The sequence below is a fragment of the Phycodurus eques genome, chromosome 11, assembly GCF_024500275.1.
Source record: "Phycodurus eques isolate BA_2022a chromosome 11, UOR_Pequ_1.1, whole genome shotgun sequence".
NCBI lineage: Eukaryota > Metazoa > Chordata > Actinopteri > Syngnathiformes > Syngnathidae > Phycodurus > Phycodurus eques.
In genome coordinates, this window is record NC_084535.1 from 20,155,958 (window position 1) to 20,181,721 (window position 25,764).

Genomic DNA, 25,764 nt, shown 5'->3' on the forward strand with positions numbered 1-25,764 from the left:
ATTCAAACCCAGAAACCAGACTCGTGAGACACATGCGTTGCTGTGCTACCGTCTGTTCGTATATTCCGATTTTTCCTTACTTTTCTCTTTTAGGCATAGTTGTTATTGTGGATTACACTAAGCATATTTAGTCCATCTGTTCTGGTGCGATTATGTAATTTTAAACTGTTATAATATGATGTGGCTGTTTCAAATAATTGCCCTGTAAATAGCTTAATGACTTATGACTTTTTAATTTTTCTCACATGTCGATCGGCATGTGATTATGTGAGGAACACTTCGGATTTCTTCTCAGCATTCCAAAACATCATTCTGTTACTGCATGCTGTGCGAATGCTGAGCTCTGCTTCGGTGTGGAGGAGGCAGCAGAGACCGTGACAAGAAAGCGCCCTGATGCATCAGTCAGACAGCTTTTATTTTATGCCTCAGACTGATTTCCATTCTCCAACGAGCCTCTCCTCTGTCTCTAAATAGCTGGCTGTGAAAATCGCCGAAGCCACTGATTGCCGTGACTTTGTGCAGCGCAAACAGGAAGAGGACGCTTTGAGGGCAGCAAAGAAAAGGAAGAAGCAAATAGCTTGGGGGTACGACGTCTCTGTCCTCATGTTTGTGTCTGCCATCCTATCTTCCATGGTGTCAAGCACAGTTAAGATGGAGCTGCTGAAGTCTGTAGAGTTTGAGTCATTAGTCATTCTCAGATGAAAGCTGACAGTTTGACTGAATGTGTCAAGGGTTCTGTAATGCAATGTTTTTGTTTTTTTTTTGTCTCCGTTTTTCCAGGTTCGAGGCAAAAAAACGCTGGGAGACCAAAAGCAACATGGGCTACATGTGACCAAGATGGAAGGGAGGAAGATTTATTTTTTAATGTTAATTGACTAAAACTCTGTTTCTTATGACAAACCGATTTGGTTTAGTTTTATATTTTTGCACATTTAAAAAAAATTAACACCCGCAAGAGTGTTGTGTTGGCTGAGGGCGGAATAGAAAATCCATCTAAAAGCGAAAAAAAAATTGGCACATTCAAATTAATTCCCTGTGCGTCCATTGGAGTCTGCATTGTGTTAGTTTTCCATTACATTTCAGTGATTCGAGCGTTCTGGCCTTCAAATTAAATCTGCTGTACATTACTGGATGATGCGTTTATTTATTGCTGTAAAGTGGGTTAATCATGAAGGCGCTCCTTTCTTCTCCTGGGGAAGAGAAAGGAAAGATTAGGCCCCTAATGCAATGTACAGGATAATGTGCGATAGGATTTGTGTGGAGAAAATGAAATTTGCCTGATGTAAATTGTTGTTAGCTAACATAAACTGGAAGTTGAGAGAGTGGCTGAGTGAGCGGGGTGCACGAGAGACATGATGAAACGGAGGCTTTGCTGTTGGCCGTCTCCCATGTTGGGAGACATACTATTGTTTCTGCGTATGAACAACAGGCACGCGTTTCTTGAAGCCTCCACTCGGCGCGCTTTGTGCGATGAGCGCTCTTCAGTATGTTAACTAGTCTAAAACTGTGACTTTGATCTTTTTTCCTGCTTTTGCATATGAAGCGGCTTATAAATGATCATTCCGATTCTTGCCACTGTTAATTCTAAACAGCTTTGGAACGATGATTATTTATATTCATAGTGCTTATGTAGTTATTTTTCCGACTGTGGCAAATAATTGCTTGCTTTAAGGTAGCGAAAATTTTAATTAATTCACCTATGTTATTGGTATTGAACATATTTGGCTATTGTGTCCTTTGGTGCAATGTGAAGAGCTGCGTTGGCTGAATCAGTATGCGAGAAACGAACAAAACATCAGTAGTTAAAGTTTGTGGCCATTAATGATTATACTGTACATCAGGTTTCAAGAACAGAATTATGCTCAAACGATTGAAACGCTGAAGTGAATCTCATCAATTTTGTGTGTGCGTGTGATGCTGTAAATTGCTCAGAATATGTGCTAATTAAACTATTATCGCTGTAATGAGATGCGAGTCAAAACTCTGTTCGGCACATCAAAGTACAACATGGGATTTCTTCACTTTGATGACTGCAATGAAAAACATCTTGAGTGAGAAGTGAGGAAACTGAGATGTTCCGCTAACAGGACCAAAGAAAGTTGCATTTTTGAGCCTTCAAAAGTTTTGAATGACTTTGGCTTTCTGCATTACTGAAGGGGCGTCGTCTCCATCTCGCTGTTCATTTTGCTGCATCTCAGTAGACCTCAGTGTTTTCCTGTGAAATGTTACCCCTCCCCAAAAAAAAACAATAAAAACAAACAAACAAAAAATCACTTAAAAATCCCAGACATAGCGGGGGAGTGAATGATGAACCAAAATATCACAATTCAATTTAAAACGGTTAATAAATGTATTAAACTATTGTTACTTGACAAGTCGCCTGACTTTGGTGCAGGCAGCGTGGGTTCAGTTCCCACTCAGCGACGGTGTGAATGTGAGTGCGAATGGTGGTCCGTGTCTATATGTGCCCTGCGACTGACTGACGACCAGTTCACGCTGTAGTCCGCCTTTCGCCCGAAGTCAGCTGGGATAGGCTCCAGCGCCCCGCGACCCTAACCAGGATAAGCGGTGTTGAGGATGGATGGATGGATGGATGGATGGAGGGATGTTTCTCGAGATCAAATCATATTTTAGGGCCTCCCCCTCTCATCACATTGAAGGAAAGAATCAAGCAACAAAAGTTAGTTGTTTATGTGCGTTTATAAATGACATGTTTTAAATTAAAGCGAGCTAGATACAGTTGTATTCAAAGCAATTCGTTGTCAGTGAATATGACGAGCGCTGATTCAAGGACGGCGTGCCACCCTATCCATAGCATCTCCCGTTATTAATCTCTTTGAACACAAGATAATGCCTTGAGCAGAGATGATTCTGCTTTTAAGCTGGAAAATCCACTTTCCCGCCCTTGTCATGTGGAGGAGCTCTTTTCAATAGTCTGTAACTGGAGGCCAATCTTAGCCCCTGACCTAGGCTTATTTGTTGGGAAACACAGACAAATTCCTTGGGAAGACGTAGAACGTCTTCGAGGAAAAGTGTTTGTTGTGCAGAGCGGTGTAAAGGGAGAGGAGGAAAAGAAAACAACAACAATCCCATTAAATGGTTGGGAGGCTTCTCCGGTATGAAAGGGGAACATATGTTGGTGATAATAGGACATCAGCGCTATCGCTTGCTGCTATCAGCAGGTAGAATAGGATTAACTCAAAGGGAAGATCTCAAAGATATAGTTGCTTCTCCAAACAGCTCACACTAAGTGGAGTGCACACACGGAAGCGGAAAGTGTTTGTACATTGGGAAACTTTGAAGAAATTAAATGCGTACAGTCTATGCAGCATTATACTTGTTTTATCAGGAATGAGATTAAAGTGCATTTTATTTGGAAAAGTTGGTATCCTCTAGCCGCAATTGACGCATGAAAGAGGCTATATTTGATTAGATTTTTCCATTTTTATAATTATGCCTATCCCTGATCGTATAAATTAAAAATAGCAAATTCGTTTGTAATATCATCTGACAGTCTTTTTGTGTCATTTCCAGCAGAAAGCTACCCATTCAGGAAATGAAAATGCAGTTGAACTCAAAATTTGGTGGCTTTCATCCCTGAAGGAAATACAACTTCATGAAACCCATAAAAAAAATACAAAAATACAATCCATCATCGTGACTGACAGTATAAAACCAGTAAAAAAAAAAAAAAAAAAAAAAAGAATTTATTTCTTGTTTGCCCAAACTGTGGCCAAGGTGTGGTTAGCTCTTCAGGTAAATTATACATCCCATAACACATTTGATTCCTTCTCCTGGTGATGCCATATTGGAGGAGTGACAAAGCTGGGTGGTTGTTGACATATTCCTCAGTTGATTTAATGACCTGTTTAATTCTGGCACGTCTACAGCACTCAAATGTTTTGCAGGTTTAATTAGTGTAATCACCGCTCGAGAAAAAGGCCACCGGGTTGTTTAATGGGTCATGTTTGTCAAGATGCACTGAATTATAACACAAAAGACATGTCATTCACGCAGTCCAGCCGTCATCCAGTAATTATGGGTGACACAATTGATAATTACAGAAAGGATTGGATCATGTGAAAGCCAAAAGGAACGTCTGTGCTGTGAGGAAATTAGTTTGAGAGTGTTTTGTATTAAACAATATGCCTGGTCCTATGGTAAACACTTACACCTCAGTGGTAACTACAGCAATATTTGCAGTGTGTGATGGCTTAACTGCTATATAAAAGCAGCAATGCGGTATTCCATTGTGCAATCTGCCTGGCACGTGGCAAACTGAAGCCATTGAATTGAAGTTGGGAAGTACAGTCCAAAGTAGAATTAATTTCCCTCCAACTGTGGGATCGAGGCCAAGCTAAACATTTACTTGAGCTATTAAAAAAAACTATAGTTTACTCTCTGGGTTACTTATACATCCTCTTAATTGCCTCGGTTAGAAATTGCTTGTAAAGCATCTGTTTTATCATTTAGTATAATTTAAGGAATAGAAGAAATTAAAATGAACTTTTAATTAATTCTTTCCTTTGTTCTCATGGAATAAAAACACTTCAGTGACCAAATATGCTGAGCATGCACTATTACCATTATGCATTCATCTTCTCTGGCCAAACCACATATTGCCATTTATCTGAATGAATTATGAAATAAGTTAATTAATATTTCATTTTTCTTTATAAAACCGTTTAACAGTTCCAACAGAGGTAATCACATCTTAAGAAGTGCCAGAAAGCAGAATAGCCCTTTGGCCCAACCTCTCCTGATATCTCATGGTTGTGCATACACTACACACATCTTGACCCCAAATTAGCATCCCGTTCCACAACATTTTAGATAGACAGATATGGGGCCATGGCAGCATTACAGTGTGTTCCAATTAGATATTTAAGTTCCCTCCACAATGTGTCGATGCGCTTTGTCATGGTTTCTTAGCTCGGAAATATGTGCTGTTGTTTTTGTCATCTTTGGCTTCTCTTACAAATAATTATCAAACGGCAATTAACAATAAACCTTCTCTCACACTTTGCTGTATGCACTGCTGTACTATTGCAAAAGTGCTAAATTAATATTCAGGAGTAAAAGTGCAATTAAAGTGTAGAGGCTAAGCAGTCCAGTAAATGGATGTTTATAACTAATAGAACATACCACAGCAAAGGCAGAACAATCCTGATTTGGATCAGTACTTTTTCCTGAAATTTGTCTTTTGTTCCATTTCCCAATTGAACTAAATTTGTCTAAATGTTTCACGTATCGTTGACAAACTCTGAAAACAAAAAAAGCTCTCAAAACAATCCCTGTTCACACAGTGCTGCAGAAACGACGAAAAACACTTATTTGCAGCGTGATGCTTTTTTTTTTTTATATGGCTACAAATCTAGTGCAGCTGTGGTTCAGACGAAATAAACAAACCAAATCTTTTGATAGCATATCAGTGGTGCACAAGGTAATGACGCAAACAAATGATATTTAGATTTACCGTCTTAAATCAAGCAAAATATCAGAAATTCCATTTAGTGCAGCAAGAAAATCAAGATCACCTTAAATGGTCCATTAATTAATCGGTTTCACACGGTGCAACATTGTAAAGATTAAACTAAGTGCTTAACTCCACTTTAAACAATGAACACCGATGATGTTGTAACAGTCGTTTGGCTAATGTCCAGTAATTCTCTTACTATAAGTGATGTCATTGTAAAGGGTGCCGCTTGATGCGCACACCTCTTAGTAGATGCACTCGTTTGATAGAGCTCCTCTTGTCTTTTGTCTATCGACTCAACCCGTAATGCTAGGTAATGTCCTAGTTCTCCTTTTTCTGGTTCATGACATATGCATTTTTGTGGAACCCCAGCACTCGTTTAGATTTGGATTTATTTTTTTCACTCCACCACAAGAACTCAAAACGTTCTACTGTGCAGTGTTGGGAAAGTTCATTTTCTACACGAACTACTTCAAAGTTTAGTTCACTGTTCCAAAAAGGAACTAGTTCATAGTTTTTTTTTTTTTTTTTTTTCTCAATTTGTTGCCGACGGGCTATTTCCCTTAAAATACTGGCATTTCATTTCCCCGTTGTTGCCACCCATTCCGTCCACACTTGTAGGCAGCTGCAGCTTTCACCCTACAATCTAAAAAATATGAAGATAAACTTGTTGCTCGAGTGGCCTTTTTTAATTTTGTCGTTAATGTGCAAACAAAAACACGCAACACAGTATGACAGGAACGACGATGGAAGGACATTGATAACTTGGCATTCCTTGCAGCTCTCAGACTATATTAACAAAATATTAGATTTGATCTATTCTAATATTACAAAACAAACCAGTTACCATGACAGTGTGATCGTACAGTTTTAAAATAAAGGATTCTGATACATATAATAACTTTCCTCGTGATAAAATTTTTACAATTATGTACTGTATTACAAAAGAACCACTGAAGAACACTTTCATTCCCATTTATCCAGTGTCCCTGAACGCAACTTGCATTCTCACGCAGCTGCGACGTGACTGCCATCAATGGCAGCCGTGGCCGCACTGAATCGGTTGCCAAATACAGCGTTTATCCGCCGACATATGAAGGCTCGTAGATGAATAATTTCCTTTAATTCAAAAACAGTTCTTTGACGCCAGAATAGGCACCTTCTCAATCACATATACCAGGCAGAATTGAACTAAATTCAGTTCACGTTTGCACAAAAAAATTAACTAGTTCATGAATTTGACTTCAAGTACAACTATTGTGTAATATAAAATTAAGCTATTTCTGTTCCATCTGACAGTATCTAAGTACCTCTGTATTATTTTGTGACCTTTAGATTAAGATTAGATTAGATTAAGAAAATAAAAGAATGACCTTTTTTTCCCCCAATACGATCATCTTAAAATTATGTGATTCTCCACTTTCCAATTATGTAATCAGCTCGGGACAACTCTAAAAAGCATATTTTTCAGTTATGGGAGTGATGTATCTCGGCTTGACACAGTAAATATACACTTCACCAGAGAAGTACCGGTATTATCAGGCTCATCAGTCGCAAAATGTGTCACTAGTAGCTTAAAAAAAGTCAAATTGGCAACGCTGGAGGAGAGTGTCAAGATGTGTGAAGTCAGAAGTCAGAAAACAGCAGCATTTGGATTTACTACTTTCTTTGAATATAAAATACAAATAATCAAGAGAATGTTTTTTTCTATTGAGTATACATCCACTATCGTTATTAGTTTATCTGCATTTTTTTGCAAATGTGGCTTCAGGTGATGTATTTGTGTATAATTGAGAACGAGACCATTCACCGGTGTAACATTTCCTTGATTTATCCCTGGAAAGACTGGCTCATGTGGTAATGTGTTGCTGAGTGCCAAAATGAAGAACACTTGCCTACTGTTTAGCAGGCAATTATACGGTGGAACCTTAATTAAAAGGCGGAAGAAACTCGTTATTTCTGTTTTGATACCGCTAATCTTAACAGACATGACAACAGTGGCACTGTGGTCCTTTGTAAGCTCTTGTGCTGCCTTGGTCGAAGCTCTTCTGACTCTCAGGCCAGTTGAGCGAGGAACTAATTTGTGCCCAAACCCCAAGGAACTCCAAACTCTTCCAAGTAATTCCCTTCTTTCAGATTTAGAACGTTGTGTCGACACAAACAATGGCAGTGCTTTGTAAATGTGATGCTAAAACCTCTGCCAAGTATAATTCATCATTTGAATGACAATAGACCACTTAGCACTGCTTAAATTATGACTGTGTTCTGTCACCACCACTTCACTGTCTTCGCCTTGTGACAGTGGGCCGTCATTAAAGTCGACGGGTTATGTGGCGCTCTCTTATCTCAGACTCAGTCCTCAGAGTTTACTTTAGACAGAAACTGCTCAGACATGACTTTTCAACACCACTCATCAGTCATCTAGGTCATAACTGTGTTTAAGTTGTACAGTCGGAACAAAACATAATGTTAAAATGACAGTGCACAAGCTGTCTAATAATTTGACCTTGAAATAGTTTTAATTTCTATTGTAATAAGAATACTGTCATGACCTTGACAGTCTTTGGACTTATGCTTTTTGCGCTCAACATCCGTCCTCTCAGAGATGTCATCAGCCGATTTTAAGGTCGCTAATACCACTTGAATGCAGATATGATTTATTTTTCTTTCAAGCCTGGCAGTAGTGTTCTAACACTCAAGACCGGTCTCAAGACCAAGACAGGATTTTGAAGGTTTTAGTGCTGTCTCAGAATTCACTCTACGCTACCCGGAGTACAGACGAGATAAGTGCACAACATGATTGCTCAAAACTCGCTTCAGTTGAATGGGGCGAAAACAGCGGTAGGAATTGTTGCACCGACAGTAGTTCAGAACAACGCCACTAGGCTTTCGTCTAGATCTCATTGCTTGAGCCACATCACTACTGTTCTGTTGTCCTTGCAAAGTCACTTGGAGAGCCCTCAATGGTCAAGTTCCTCCACACTCGGGGGGGATCTGGTGTCATTCAATTGTCTTTTTACACCACTCGCATCTGCTGATCGCCTTTTACTTACTGTCCTTAACCCAAGATTTAAAAACTAAAGGTGATTGCAGTCCATTGCTCACAGATTGTGGAATGCGCTTAGGCTTCCTCTGCTGTAGATATACCTATAAAATGTTTTTTTTTTTTTTTTTTTTTTAAGTGCAAAAGTAGCTAAAACCCCATTTACTTAGGCAGGCATTCTGGTAACCCTAGTTTTTTTAAATTGTTGTCTTGTGTTAACTGTAAACGGTTTGAAGTGCAATATAATTCAAATTTGATTCCAACTTTACTGTCCAAAGTTGTGTGCACATTTGTAAAAACCTCTTTATCAAGTAAAATGATCGACAACGTGTATTTCAAGACATACCACGTGACACAGACACTTAAGAGCACAATTGTTACTGTTTTCCAACTATGCGTTCACAACTGTTCATTTCTATTTTGCTTAAAATAACTGAATATAGAACCCTTTCCAGGGCGCACATTTAGATTTCGTTTCTTTAGTAATTTTCTCACAGTTTGTAGTCATAATCATTTTGACCCGTTAGTTACCAAACATGGTTCCTTTTCCTATTAAAAAAAACAAAAAACAACAACACAAGAGCTACTAGTTTTGTTAGTTCCTTAATTAACACAATGTATATTAGGTAATGTGCTATGTTAAATATTTAACATATGGTTAAAAAAACTAGTTTTACACGACTATTTGTGAGACAAATGATCTTTTTTTGTGTTCTGCTCATGGTGTCTTCGGTACCAAATTATTTTCTTCGGGTGTCGTCATCATTGTTAGTCAGAATTTTGTACCATACCTGTTGTCCACATCTAACCTTAAATGTTTCTGTCCTGCTTCTGACTGGCAAAATAACATTCACAAGCCAGTGTAGTTTAATTGTTATGCTGCCGGTAAAGTAATTCATAGTAGTCTATAACTGAACAAGATGAACTGAAAGGGCACTCAGACAGTAACACTGAAAGCAAACAGTGACGAGAGCAAATACATTCCTCGATCAAAATGTTATTCTGCACCAATATTTAATGGGTTCTTGCTATGCACCTGTTCCACATATCCACAAAGTTTTATGGAAATCTGTGATGTCATTCTGCTATGTAATGTAACTAACTAATCCAAAACACAAACCAACCATCCACCCATCTATTTTCTGTACCGGTTGTCCTCATTAGGGTTGACCCAACACAAAGTATCATGTTCACAAGCTGACAGGTACTGTGCAGCTTTTTAGCCCTTCATCGACATCTTGTTCTTTATACATTGACAACTACCATAATGAGATTTGCCATTAAGAAAGAAAAGAATGAAAAGGACTCCGACCATCTGCATAGCTCACTATGTAAAAAGCTGAACGCTATCACGCTGGAATTCAATCACAGAATTATAGCCTCTTTGTGTGTGTAGGTCTAGTGAGTACCTCGCACTATATTCATTTCAAAAAGGCCTCAATTTAATTAGCTCTCATATGTTGAAAAATTCATGAATTTGTCTGCAATTCCCTGTTCCATTCTTGGGGCTGACTTAAGTGCCGATGTTGGGCATTCATGGAGTTCGGAAGGAGAAAGACTACCCCCTCCCGACCCCCTCCACACACACACACACACACACACACACACACACCAAAAAAGAAACTATGTATGTAAATAGAGACAGCGTGTTTACTAGGCTGAGGAAAGTGAGGCCCTGAACACAGTGCTAAGCTTGGCATGTTTCAGCCAAAGGGGACCTCTCACCATCAACTTCAGCCTTATTAAACTGATTACCAACTTCGCCTAATTAATCAGAGACAGTGCTCTTTCTTGTCATGCAGGGAGGGAGCTCTGTGCCTCAGAGTTCCTCTCTCACTCCTCTCCATCTTAACCCATCTGTTCTCCTCTGGTCCCACTGTCCTCCCTTTTCGTCTTCCAGCTTTGATTGAAGTAGGGGAATGGTAATTTTCATGCATCATGTGGGCCAGCAGGATGCAAGGACAAGTAGCAATTACCTAAAACAAACAAAGCTCGGATTGCTTGAGACCCTACCTCTTTATTCAAGCTCGCAAAATAAGACGACAGACTGAGCGCTTAATGGTTGCAAAACACATTTCATGGGCCACTTTATTCATCGTATTGGGACCGCTGGGGGCAGAGTGTGCACTGACAAATTGTGAGTAAGGATATCATTGCCGATTTGCGGTTATACTTGTTGATGGGATGTTTAATTTTAAAACATTGTGTTTTCAGAAATAATAATAACTAAAAAAAAATAGCAGTATGGTACAAACGGTAATCTGCCTCATTCATTCATTCCTTTTCCGTACCGCTTATCCTCACTAGGGTCGCGGACACGCTGGCGCCTATCTCAGCTGACTCTGGGCAAGAGGCGTCGTACACCCTGAACTGGTCGCCAGCCAATCGCAGGGCACATAAACAAACAATCATTCACACTCACATTCACACCTACGGGCAATTTAGAGTCTTCAATTAACCTACCATGCATGCTTTTTTGGGGGGATATGGGAGGAAACCGGAGTACCCGAAGAAAACCCATGTAGGCACAGGGAGAACATGGGAGAACTCCACACAGGCGAGGTCGGATTTGAACCCGGGTCCTCAGAACTGTGAGGCAGATGTGCTAACCAGTCGTGTCACCGTGCCACCACTGCTAGCTCCTTTGACAGTTCAATTTGTCAATGATTACAGGACATGGGATAGCCAAATACCTGATTAGTCGATTTGTTCATCATTGAGAATTCTGAGGATTGAGAGGAGCTGATGGTGACTTCAAGAAATGGAGGTCTCAACTTGTTTGTGGAAACAAACAATGTTACGTCAGAGCTCCATTCATGGAGACAATGGCATAAAAACAGGCCAGAACGTTCAAAGGGATTCTCCTATTGCAACTTTACATTTGGATGAAAAGTGAAAAGAGTGAGTTTACCCAGGTAGGCCAAGTTGGCAAGTATAGTCAGCCTTCCCAGAAGAGTTGAAGCTGGTATATCTGCAAAGGGTCAACCAACATCACATTGAACCCTAGGGATTAGGAATGGGATGTCACTTATGTTCACATGTGAGTCAAGGCAGGTGAGCAAATACTTTTGGCAACATAGTGTATGTTTGAAGATAAGTGCTGAAATTGTGCAAAGACTGATTGTTGAAATATGGTTTAAAACTCCTTTTCACCTATTTTCCTGATTTTGTGGGCGGGGCTAAAAAGTATCCTTGTGACAACACAAGAACGCGACTTCCCCGCTATATAAACACTAAGCCGCCTTATTCCATGCAGTGGCCACTTGGTGGAATTGCACTTCCCTCTTCGTAAATAACTTCACCCAGTTCTACCAGTATAGCTTGTAATTGGCCATGAAACGATGTCCACAACTTGAAAAAATGCATTTTTTCCTGAAGGGTAATGAGTTTTGTGTTATTTGGGCTATGTGTCTTGCTGTTTGCAATCATGAATTGAGTTGAGAGGCAGAGGCCGGATGAGAGCCGAACCGGATGACATCCGCCGCCCCGCGACCCATTGCCAATCCGAAAATGGTTCGAGAAGCTGCCGGAGGTCCAGTAAAACAGCGTTATTGGCATCAGCCTCACAGTTGCCCAACTGCACATCGCTGGAGCGAGGAGGGAGAAGGAGGGGAAAAATTTATCCATGGAGACACATCGTACATCGACTGTGTGGTCACATATGGCGCACCCTTAGGCGGCCACAGAAGCGCGTTGTCCCACTGAATTTCAATGGAGGGAAAATTGTCCTGGCGGCACAGCTTATGGTCATTAGGCCATCTTAGAGGCGGCTTCTCCGTAGCCAATGAAAGCGTGTGCTATCTCCGTTGTTGGAAATTCCGCTTACGAACCATGACAAAAGGAAGTAGCCGATGTGTATTTGATTGACAGATGAACGGTCTGGGGATGCTGGATTTTCTGAGCTCTTAGCGAGACATTGAAAGCGTCTGGAAGCTGAAGGAATGTCTTAGTTGTACAACCGTATGCAGAACAATGTACAGGTATCCTTGTTATTTTGGTTTCCGACCATGCCGTTCGTCCACAAAGATCGAATTTGCCAACACTTTTCCCCCACTAGCGTAGCATGTCTACGATGTCTATGATAATGCGCTGGTTTCGCTTACTTCCTCTCGAACACCAACTGCCCTCATGTCTTCCCTCACTACATCCATCAACCTTCTCTTTGGTCTTCCTCTGGCTCTCTTGCCTAGAAGCTCCATCCTCATCACCCTTCTACCTTCTCACTATCTCCCCTCTGGATGTGTCCAAACCATCGAAGTCTGCTCTCTCTGACTTTGCCTCCAAAACATCGAACCTTGCCTGTCCCTCTGATGATCTTATTTCTAATCCTATCAACCGGGTCACTTCTAGAGAGAACCACAACATCTTCATTTCCGCCACCTCCAGCTCTGATTCCTGTTGTCTCTTCAGTGCCAGTCTCAAATCTGTACATCATGGCTGGCCTCACCACTATCTTACAAACTTTGCCCTTCATCCTAGCAGACTCCTCTGTCACGTAACACACCTGACACCTTCATCCACCCTTTCCAACTTGCTGGGATCCATTTCTTCACTTCCTTACCACACTCTCCATTGCTATGGATTGTTGACCCCAAGTATTAAACGTCCTCCACCCTCGCTATATCTGCTGCCTTTAGCCACACTCACCACTGTTCTGCTACTCCTCCATGTCCTGTATTATTCCAACATACTTCTCTGTCACTCCAGACCTCCGCATGCAGTACCACAGTTCCTCTCTGGGTACTCTGTCATAGGCTTTCTCTACATCTACAAAGACACAATGTTGCTCCTTCTGACCTTCTCTGTACTTTTCCATCAACACCCTCAAGGCAAATAATGCATCTATGGTAGTCTTTCTAGGGATGAAACCAAACTGTTGCTTGCAAATACTCACTTCTGTCCTGAGTCTAGCCTCCACTACTCGTTCCCATAACTTCATTGTGTGGCTCATCAACTTTATTTTTCTATAGTTCCCACAGCTCTGCACATCACCCTTTTTTTAAAAAATGGGCACCAGCACACTTTTCCTCCATTCCACAGGGATTTTCTCACCGGCGAGAATTCTGTTGAACAAGCTGGTAGAAAACTCCACAGCCACCTCTCCTAGATCTCTTCTCCTTCTCCCTTACGAATCGTTGCCACTTCCTCTCCTACTCTTCTTTCTCTCTCATTTTCCTCATTCATCAACTCCTCAAAGTATTCTTTCCGTCTATCCAGCAGCCAACTGGCACCAGTCAACACATTTCCATCTCTATCCTTAAATAATTGTAACCTGCTGCGCAGACTTGCCATCTCTATCCCTCTATCGGGCCAACCTGTATAGACCCTTTTCTCCTTCTTTAGTGTCCAACCTGGCATACAGCGGCTGAAATAATTAGTTAACATGTCACAATATTTCTCACTAAATGTACTTCCAAAGGTGCTATTGACCTGAAAATTTCACCAGATGTTGGGAACAACCCAAGTAACCCATACATACAAAGAAAGGAGAACAAATAAACTCAGAAAGTAAGTTCTGTGTAAAGATGTGAAATGACACGGGGAAAAGGTTTTGAACACTCGAAGAAAAAGGTGCAAAAAGGCATGGAAAGCCCAGACAACACCTAAAATCTATCAATAATCAAACAGCAACCAGGCCTTGTCAGTGAAAATGAATATCATCTGGTTCAGTCCTAACTGATGGCCTACAAAAAGGTCTCATTGCCAAGGTGTGAGTCAAGACATATCTCATGATGGGTAAGAGCAGAGAGCTGTCTCAAAACCATCACAAACTAATTGTTGCAAAACATAACGATGGCATTGGTTACAGTCATATATCTAAGCTTCTGAACGTTCCAGTGAGCACGGTTGGGGCCATAATACGTAAGTGGAAAGCCAATCAAATTTCAAAGTTCAAATATTTTGGGGTCTTGTTCACGAGTGAAGGAAGAATGGAACGGGAGATCGACAGGCGGCTCGGTACAGCGTCTGCAGTGATGCAGACTTTATATCGGTCTGTTTTGGTGAAGAAGGAGCTAAGCCGAAAGGCAAAGCTGTCAATTTACCGGTCGATCTATATTCCTACCCTCACCTATGGTCACAAGCTGTGAGTCGTGACCGAAAGAACAAGATTCCGGATACAAGCGGCCGAAATGAGTTTCCTCCGCAGGGTGTCCGGGCTCTCCCTTAGAGATAGCGTGAGAAACTCGGTCATCCGGGAGGGTCTCAAAGTAGAGCCGCTGCTCGTCCGCATTGAGAGGAGCCAGATGAGGTGGCTCGGGCATCAGTTAAGGATGCCTCCTGGAAGCCTCCCTGGTCAGGTGTTCTGGGCACGTTCCACCGGGAGGGGACCCCGGGCACGACCCAGGACACGCTGGAGGGACTACGTCTCTGAGCTTGCCTGGGAACACCTCGGGATCCCCTCGGAAGAGCTGGAGGAAGTGACTGGGCAGAGGGAAGTCAGGGCTTCCCGGCTAAAGCTACTGCCCCTGCGATCCGACCTCGGATAAGCGGAAGAAAATGGATGGATGGATGGAAAGCCAATCATACCACCATAAATTTGCCTCGATCAGGTGCTCCTCGCAAGATTTCTGACAGAGGAGTGCAAATAATAATCAGAAAAGTTGTCAAAGAGCCAAGGACCACCTGTGGAGACCTTCAAAAAGAACTGGATTTAGCAGGTACTGTTGTCACAAGGAAAACAGTGAGTAATGTACTCTGCTGCCATGACCTGTATGCACGCTCACCACGTGAGACCCTATTGCTGAAAAAAAAAGCATGTCAAATCTAATTGAAAGTTTGTTGAACAACATTTGGACAAGCCAGTTAAATACCGGGAGAATATAGTCTGGTCAGGTGAGAGCAAAATTGAACTGTTTGGATGCCATGATGCACATCGCGTTTGGAGGAAAAAATGGCACTGCACATCACACTAAAAACACCACACCAACAGTTAAGTTCGGAGGTGGGAACATGATGGTGTGGAGCTGCTTTTCAGCAAATGGTACTGCTAAACTTCACATTATTGAAGGAAGGATGAATGGGAAAATGTATCAAGAAAAAATCTGCTGCCATCAACAAGAATGATGAAAATAAAACGAGGGTGGACATTTCAGCAGGATAATGATCCAAAACATACTGCTAAGGAAACTCTCAATTGGTTTAAAAAAAAAAAAAAAAAAAAGCTGCTAGAATGGCCCAGACTGTCACCTGACTTGAATCCAACAGAAAATATGTGGAAAGAACTGAAACTCAATGCCCATAAAAGAAACCCACAGAACCTTCAAAATTTGAAGACAGCTTTTGTGGAGGAATGGGCCAAAATCACACCAGAGTAATGCATTGTACTAGTTTCTCCATACAGGAGGCGTCTTGAAGCTGTTCTTGCAAACAAAGGCTTTTGTACAAAGTATTAAATAAATACCAGTTGGTGTGTTCAATACTTTTTCCCTGTGCCATTTGACATTATTACACACAACTTAATGTTTGAGTTCATTTGCTCTACTTTCTTTGTATATATGGATTACTTGGGGTGTATTCCCAACATCTGGTGAAATGTTCAGATCAATACCACCTTTGGAAATATATTTAATGAGAAAATGGTGACGTGTTCAATACTTGTTTCAGCCGCAGTACATGTCATCATATGCCTCTTGTTTGGCCTTTGCCCTACATCGCATCTCCATGTATTCCTTTCTCCTCAACTCGGTCCTCTCAGTATCCCACTCCTTCTTAGTTAACCTCTTTCCTTGCATGAGTTCCTGTGCGTTGAGGTTCCACCACCAAGTCTCCTTCTCCCCTTTCCTACCGGAAGATACACCAGACAGGAGAGTACCTGTCTGTCTCTCTGATCTCCTTGGCCGTAGTGGTTCAGTCATCTGGAAACTATTCCTGTCTCACCTCTTCTTGAAAAGCCGCACAACACTCTTTCTTTTTCAGCTTCCACTACATGGTTTTCTGCTCTTCCTTGGTCTTCTTAATCTTCCTCCCCACCATGAGAGTCATCTTAAACACCACCATCCTATGCTGTCTAACCACACTCTCCCCTACCACTACATTACAGTCAGTAACCTCCTTCAGATTACATCATCTGCACAAGATGTAATCCACCTGCATGCTTCTACCTCCGCTCTTGTAGGTCACCCTGTGTTCCTGCCTCTTCTGGAAGAAAGTGTTCACTACAGCCATTTCCATCTTTTTTTGCAAGGTCTACTACCATCTGTCACTCCAGGTTCCTTTCTTGGATGCCAAACCTAGCCATCACTTCTTCATCACCCCTGTTTCCTTCACCAACATGTCCATTACAACCTGCACCAATCACGACTCTCTCTCTGTCTGGGATGCTCAGAACTACTTTGTCTAGTTCCTTTCAGAATTTCTCTTTCACCTCTTGGTCACACTCTACCTGTGGGGCATAGCCACTAATCACCTTATACATAACACACTCAGTCTCAAGTTTCAGCCTCATCACTTGATCTGATACTCTTTTCACCTCCAAGACATTCTTAGCGAACTATTCCTTTAAAATAACCCCTATTCCATTTCTCTTCCCATCTACACCATGGTAAAAATAATTTAAACCCTGCCCCTAAACGTCTAGCCTTACTGCCTTTCCACCTGGTCTCCTGGACACACAATATATCAACCTTTCCCCTAATCATCATGTCAACCAACTCACAAGCTTTTCCTGGCATAGTCCCAACATTCAAAGTCCCCACATTCAGTTATAGGCTTTGTGCTTTCCTCTTCTCTTTCTACTTGAGAACCCTCTGTACACCTCTCCTTCGTCTTCGACCCGAAGTGGCTGAATTTCCATCGCCGCCCTGTAAGTTAACAGCGACGGTGGCGGACGTTGTTAACCCGGGCCACGACTGAACCGGTATGGAATTCTTCGGATGAATGCTCATATTTGTTTGGCAAAGTTTTAAATCGGATGCCTTTCCTGACGCACCCTCTGCATTTATCCGGGCTTGAGACCGGCCTACAGTTTGCACTGGCTTGTGCCCCCCATAGGGCTGCATTCCCCAGAAAAATAAATACTCAAGTAAAATACAGATCCCTGAAAAATCTACTTAAGTACTATAACAAAATACTACTAAGTACTTCGTTGCTTTCCACCTTTGTGTACAACATACTCCCGGAGCACACCCCACAGGCATCCCCAAAGGACATGGTCAAAACCTTCTCCAAGTCCACAAAGTACATGTAGATTGGTTCGGTGAGCTCCCATGCACCCTCCAGGATCCTACTAAGGTTGTAGAGCTGGTCCACTATTTCATAGCCAGGACAGAAACCACACCACTCCTCCTGAATCTGAGATTTTACTTCCCAAAGAACCTTACTCTCCAGGAACCCCTGAATAGACCTTACTAGGGAGGCAGGGGAGTGTTCTGAGGTAAGTATATGAGCCAGACTTTCTGAGCAAGCATGCAGAGCAAGTCTGGCCCAGAGAAAAGATGCTTTGTATGCAGCAGACTTAAAAATCTCATATCCCCATTTTCCCAGCTCACACTTGCTCCTATTCTGATTGATTGTGTCATCTTTGTTTTAGCCTGGTGTGCTCACTTCTTCCTCTGGAGAGACTAATACATGCCCTTTATTTCTCCAGCAATCACACCAAATGCCAAGTCTAACTGGTCCCCCTATTGCTCCTAATTAATGCCTGATTAAAGAGTGAAAATCAGGATTCTACCAGTGACTTGTTTTTCCAAGGAGTACGGAATTAATCCCCTTTGGATCTTGCTGAATCATTTAAGGATTCGCCTTGTTCTGTTTATCAAATAAACCAAGTAATTAGAGACTTTAGATAAGTAGGCTAAATTGATGCCCGCCCTTTGTCTTCCCCAGCTAGTGCAGGCTGATAGAAACAGCTGCGTTGTACTGGTAATGTGCAGCTTTATACTTGTCCAATAACAATGCCCTTTGTGTTTGGTAGGCTTGTAATTACGCTGGGGAGCCTCCTTGACCTTGGTAAGCACATCTATCTTACTTCTAAATCAGTGTATTTCATTTCTTAACCCACAAAGATGCATCACATGGGAGTTTACTGACATCCCCATGAATGTAACTCAGACTACAGATTGCATTAGAGCTCTTCACAATTGTGTAGTATGCAATCGTGTGATTATCCAGGCCGAAGAGACAGTGTCTATCCTCTGCCTATTTTTCAGCTGACTCCTCGGTTAGCTCGGTTAGCATAGTCTGTGGCTCTACTGGATCTGGCATGGCAGGTTTTGTGTGTGTTTTTTACTCTCATCTAAAAAAAAACAAGGGAGTTATGTTACGTCGCCACTTGATTTTGCAAAGTGTTATGTGTGAATATTTAAATTCATGCTGCATGATGTCACTTTACTTAGTTCAGGATTGACTATTTTTGGTGTTGTATACATGTTTCCAGCACTTTAGCACTGCACTAATAATCTTTTGTTTGCCATAATAATGACTCCATTTTAGCCAAATGAAAGAGCAAATCTAAGGTGTCAATTCAAGTGTTACTAACTGATAGTGATAAGATTATGTCGACAGCTCGGGTTAAACTCTCATCAGTGACGGTGTAAATATGAGCGTGGAGGGTTGTCTGTCTTTATTTGTGCCGTGACATTGTGTGGCAACCAGTCCAGGGTAAAGTTTGCCTTTTGCCTGGAGTCAGCTGGGATAGGCTTTAGCTCTCTGCAACCCTGAAGAGGATAAGCTGCATAGAAAATGGATGGTTTAATGCAGCCTCTGTGAACTCTGCTTTGGTCTACGGGCTGAAAGATGCCAAAAATACAACATAGAGCAGATCTCAGTTATTAATTTGTGGGAAAGTCTAACTGAAAACTCATTTTATATTATGTTTGCATGGAAATGGACAAATAAATACATGTCTGTATGTGACTGGAGGGACATATTTTCAGCATGTACAAAGTGTACGTCGTATAAATGTGAGTGAACCGATTGATGTTACATTATATCTGTAAATGAATGGACAGATATTTACACATTGTCTGTATGTGAAAAGACAGACAAATACAACCTCATACCCAAACACGCCATTATCGTACAATTTTACAGTATTTACTAAGTTGACCTTAAAGGCTGAGGTTAACAAACATATTTCTTATACCGCAGGCAGTGTTGTGGAGCAACTAATTACATGTAACGAGATTATGTGATTTAATTACAAAATGTATGTGACTGTAATCAATCCCTGTGTATTACCTTGAGAAAATCTATAATTAAATTACAATTGTTTTTTGGAAATTGATTACAATTTTCGTTACATTTGAGAAATAGCTGCAAAGGCTCAGATTTTTTCACTTGCTCCTTCGAAAGGCAACGCTTGTGATTGGCTCTCCCTGGTCATGTGCCATTCTGGCGGTTGAAAGTAATCAAAATGTAATGCAACCCCAATTCCAATGAAGTTGGGACGTTGTGTTAAACATAAATAAAAGCTGAATACAATGATTTGCAAATCATGTTTAACCTATATTAAATTGAATACACTACAAAGACAAGCTATTTAATGTTGAAACTGATCAACTTTATTCTTTTTAGCAAATAATCATTAACTTTGAATTTTATGGCTGCACGACATTCCAAAAAAGCTGGGACAGGGTCATGTTTACCACTGTGCTACATCACCTTTTCCTTTAACAACATTCAATAAACGTTTGGGAACCGAGGAAACTAATTGTTGAAGCTTTGTAGGTGGAATTATTTCCCTTTCTTGCTTGATGTACAGCTTCAGCTGTTCAACAGTCCGGGTAGGGTCTTCGTTGTCGTATTTTACGCTTCATAATGCACCACACATTTTCAATGGGAGACAGGTCTGGACTGCAGGCAGGCCAGTCTTGTTCCCGCACTCTTTTACTACGAGGCCACGCTGTTGTAACACGTGCAGAATGTGGTTTGGCATTGTCTTGCTGGAATAAGCAGGGGCGTCCATGGAAAAGACGTTGCTTGGATGGCAGCATATGTTTCTCCAAAACCTGTACCTTTCAACATTAATGGTGGCTTCACAGATGTGTAATTTACTCTTACCATTGGCACTAACACAGCCCCATACCATCACAGATGCTGGCTTTTGAACTTTGCGTCCCTAACAGTCCGGATGGTTCTTTTCCTCTTTGGCCTAGAGGACATGACGTCCACAATTTCCAAAAATAATTTGAAATGTGGACTCGTCGGACCACAGAACACTTTTCCACTTTGCATCAGTCCATCTCAGATGACCTCGGGCCCAGAGAAGCCGGCGGCGTTTCTGGGTGTTATTGATAAATGGCTTTTGCTTTGCATAGTAGAGTTTCAAGTTGTACTTATGGATGTAGCGCCAAACTGTATTTACTGACATTGGTTTTCTGAAGTGTTCCTGAGCCCATGTGGTGATATCCTTTACACATTGATGTCGGCTTTTGATGCAGTGCCGCTTGAGGGATCGAAGGTCACGGGCGTTCAATGTTGGTTTTTGGACTTGCCGCTTACATACAGTAATTTCTCTAGATTCTCTGAACCTTTTGATGATATTATGGACCGTAGATGATGACATCCCTAAATTCCTTGCAATTGTACGTTGAGGAACATTGTCCTTAAACTGTTTGACTATTTTCTCACGCACTTGTTCACAAAGAGGTGAACCTCGCCCCATCTTTGCTTGTGAATGGCTGAGCAATTCAGGGAAGCTCCTTTTATTATGGCACCCACCTGTTCACAATTACCCTGTTCACCTGTGGGATGTTCCAAGCAGGTGTTTGATGAGCATTCCTCAACTTTCTCAGATTTTTTTTTGCCACCTGTCCCAGCTTTTTTGGAACGTGTTGCAGCCATAAACTTCAAAGTTAATGATTATTTGCTGAAAACAATAAGGTTTATCAGTTTGAACATGAAATATCTTGTCTTTCTAGTGCATTCAATTAAATACAGGTTGAACATGATTTGCAAATCATTGTATTCTGTATTTATTTATGTTCAACACAATGTCCTAACTTCATTGGAATTGGGGTTGTAAAATGTAATTACTTACATTACTTTGATAAAGTTATTGAAATAGTTACACTACTATCACATTTTCAACAGGGTAGCTTGTAAATGTAACACACTACAGTTCCAAACTAATCTTCCCAACACTGATGGGAGTCCATGTTATTATTTGTCAAGAGCTATGTTGTTATTTGTCACTGCATATACATCTTTGTTATTTCATCTTATTGCACTGTACATGCTTTCGTTTTCCGTTTATTTCTGAGTCGCAGCTTCCATATTCCCTTCATGTAGCCACGTGGTCTGTGTTCTTTATTCTTTTATGGCAGACCCAACGCTGAGCCTTCCTCTAATTAGATCAGGAATTATAGCGTGGATTAGGTGTTGGAGGAGCATGCCAGTTCTTCTGACCATGGTAGCTATTTCAAGTCACCATTTCAAAGTTATGCGCTTAATGCCGTTTCTACCCCTCCCATCCCCTCCTTGCTTTGCATTATAACACAGCTGCAGGAAGAGTGACAAACACTGTTAATCTCTTGTTTGCTGGCAGCCCAGTACAAAGGAGTAAAGAAGGATTTTTCGCAAACGCTGTAAACACTCTAAATTCAGCATTGTCCATTACCTCTTAAACACAGCTGATAACAAGCATCATTAATTAAACTTTGGGAGTAAGTGGGGTTACATAAATTAAAATTAATAATTGGACGCGAGCATAAATAGAATGCTTGTTTAGGAATTGTTTCCTCTGAAACTCCCAAATGTTAGTGATGTAGATTAAGGGTGCTTGGCTCTTTTTTTTCCCCTGATGTTTTTTTTTTTTTTTTTTTTTTTTTAACCAGTCCTGGGGAGAGGTTTAGTCATGGAGTGCTCTTTTAAATTGTTTACCACATTTTACCAGGGAAATGATCAAGTAGGCATTTAATTGCTTTGACAAAATAAATTACATCCCATAGCTATTGTCTTGCTGCCAAATCCAGTGCACACAAGCACCACAAATCATACAATATTTCATTACTTGAATTTCAAACACCTAGCATCAGTCAGTTTCAGGCAGATTATAATTGTTATTTATTATATATAGGGATTGTTGGCCATCGCTTTAACGTTAGAGGCATCCACTGACTACTGGGAAAATAACATGCAAAACGTAGTCATCGTGATGTCATTTGTAATGATGTCATTAAATGGGTTTACGGTGTAGCTGGGTGTGGCAATCATTAAGAATCATCTGTGCGAGGTGCGAACATCTAAGGGACACAAAGAATTGCAAGTTCTGTTTCTGTTGTTTACAGGACATGAAAAGTCTACAAGACCTCTGAGGACTGATGAACCAGTCACCTGTTGTCAGGGAGAATCAAATCAAGACAAGCCCATTTGTCTGACAGGGGTGGGAAACAACTATACCACCCCCCGAAAAATGCCATTGAATACACGAATGCATAGAATGGTTTTAGGTCTGCATAGGAAATGAAATTTCAACATTTGGATTGAAAATATCTACATTGAGCAAAATTGTGGTCGGTTTTACAGGTCAACCTTGTGATGCCAATGAATGACTGTTAGGCACCACAAGCCACTGCAATTACTTTCAAACATAAATAACAGCCCTACTGGGCCATGATTTCCCATTTGGGAAACAAACAATCCACCTGATGAAGACTGACGACCGAAATCGGACAGGAATCTCTTAAATTCCCAAACGGTGACACCGACTCCCTAGTGGGCCAAATTGAGCAGTGGGTTGGACGAACAGCTGCCAAAATTCACAGTTGAAATCCATATGGCTCCGAATTAATTGGCACGCGCACAGGCCCAGGCTTGATGTGAGCATGGATACATAACCTGTGTGGGTGGCCAAGAGGCGGCTGGAGATTTGAGATCGAGTCTCAGTCCTCTATTGCACCGTTTCACAGGGTCTCCTGAAAGCTTATCTGATAGACGGGGCGAAGACCTTTCGCCACTTCCTGGAAATTATTATTAACACCAGTGACCTCAGCCTAATTTTATGGGCCTCGTGGAAATATTGTGGCCATTACACAGTGACTGACGTGTCAGTATTTGTTTTAAAGTCATTTCATTCATGTCGTGTGACATACTAAAACGAGTCATCTCTGGTGACTTTGCTTTCGTCATAAATAATCACCGTATCCCCTCCCAGGTTGTTCTCACTGTGGAGAGGCTTGATTCACTTAGACAGCACGTCTCTTGTGGGCAATCTCAAGGGTGTTTAAGCCTTACAAGTGACAGCACACTTAACAGAGGAGCAAGCCTACATGTACTTGGTGGTGGGAAATAAAAAAGTACACATTCTACATATCTGTACTTTACTTTTTACTGTTACTCTCGACTTTGAGGCACATCAGCAACATGGAGGAACGTGAAGGTGGGAACATTAATAACAATTACCTAACAGATTCAGAGACCTAAGATATTCTCTTTCCATCTATCATCTTTAAGAAGCTCCAAGAATGATTTGTGCCGAATGCGTTATGTTTTGTGTTAGTCTAAAATCCACCAGCTTCTGGCATTAAAAAAATGATTCGCCTCATCTGAAGAAACATGTGAGGTGCATTTTTGCAGTTGTTATCATTTGCTAATTTAGCATTTTCTGTTAGTCAGTTCACAATGTTAACAAAGCTATGGGAACATGTTTTGGTAGCGTGTCCAATGTTTTTTTTCTCTCTCTCTCTCTATGACCATTATGCAAGATTAAAAGTGGGAAATAATTTGGCGTGCAGAAAGTTTTTTTTTGAGTCAAGTTATCAAAATTGCTATTACTGTACATACCGGTAATTACCAGTAAACATTTCAACTTTTGTATTAAAGCACATTTTAGAGTCTTAACTTTTTTTTCAGTGGTACCTTGACTTGCCAGTGACCCAACTTGCAAGCTGTTGCTGGCGCGATATTATTTATTTATTTATTTATTTTGCTTTGTGATGTCGGACACAATTTGAGGTATGAGCGCGCTTCGGCGACGCCGCCGCTCAAGCGTATTGAAAAAACAAATGGAGCAATATGGGTACTATAATGACCTTGCATGTGGGCAAGGAGAGCTATAGTCACCGATAAACTTTCAGCTGTTCATCAAACGGAACAAATAACAAATTACGAGCACTCACAAGGAGTTTCTGTATGGCCAAGCTAATCGGACTCCAGCTCCTGATGTCCATCACTAGGCCGAGCCCTTTAAAAGGTACCCATCCAACACATAAATACGAGTATGTACAGTATTTACATGTTTTAAAACCATTTTTCCAACCATTCTCTTTTATGATTGTGTTTTTCAATGTTTTTCTCCAATACAGTGATATTTTTCTTAATTAAAAACAACAAAATACTGGAATTTCAATGAAAGTAATTCCCAGTTATTTGCAGGCGAAATAGGACCGAGCCCTGCCACAAATAGTGAAATATTTGACTAATTGATGCATACTTAAACATAGTTCATTGGTACCAAGATGCCACAAGATGTCACCAAAGCACGACTCTATATGAGATAGGGCTATGGCTTGAGGAATAAACAGCGAATAGTTGAAAACAAATATGCAAAGAGGTGAATTTGCAAAAATTCACTGGACCACCGTAATTTTGTTGGGAAAGATTTATTTGATTTCCAAGTAAATTAAGTTACAAACTTGGTCACAGGACAAATTAAACTCATAAATAAAGGTGCACTGTATTTAAAGACTAGTACACACAAGTTTCTAGTTTCCTGACAGACCCCACACATGAAGATGAAAAACAATCGTGCATTCGACAGTTTTGGTCGTATTGTGTGTCGTGTGGCGGCACGGTGGCCGACTGGTTAGAGCGTCAGCCACACAGTTCTGAGGACCCGGGTTCAATCCCCGGCCCCGACTGTGTGGAGTTTGCATGTTCTCCCCGTGCCTGCGTGGGTTTTCTCCGGGCACTCCGGTTTCCTCCCACATCCCAAAAACATGCATAAATTGGAGACTCTGTTTGTATGCGCCCTGCGATTGGCTGGCAACCGGTTCGGGGTGTACCCCGCCTCCTGCCCGATGACAGCTGGGATAGGCTCCAGCACGCCCGCGACCCTAGTGAGGAGAAGCGGCTCAGAAAATCGGATGGATGGATGGATGTGTGTCGTGTAGTCGGATTATCTCAACACACGCCATCACACACATAAAGACACTTTCACTGATCTCTAAAAAAGTCCTCCAAAGCAGAAATCTTGCATGCTCAAAGGTGGTCTCACAAACGCGAGGAAGCATTATTAGGAATCCCATTTGTGTTCTAGGCAGGACATGCCATGCTGCAATATGATTGGCTGTAGGACACATGCCGC

The 25,764-nt window shown here is 41.3% G+C and overlaps 1 protein-coding gene across 4 annotated transcripts in view; it reads left to right on the top strand.

Annotated features, from left to right (window-relative positions):
• Window positions 1-25,764, top strand: part of fam204a (family with sequence similarity 204 member A) — a 70,676-nt gene that overhangs the window by 21,849 nt on the left and 23,063 nt on the right. Inside the window, exons 6-7 of one of the 4 annotated variants that reach the window (XM_061690883.1) lie at window positions 18,433-18,467; window positions 22,748-23,996. In XM_061690883.1, coding sequence (XP_061546867.1) covers window positions 18,433-18,462 — 30 coding nt within the window. In that variant the 3' untranslated portion in view covers window positions 18,463-18,467; window positions 22,748-23,996. Of the gene's footprint in view, window positions 1-474; window positions 646-780; window positions 2,331-18,432; window positions 18,468-22,747; window positions 23,997-25,764 lie in introns of those variants that run through there. The other 3 variants (XM_061690881.1, XM_061690882.1, XM_061690884.1) reach the window with 3 other exon arrangements.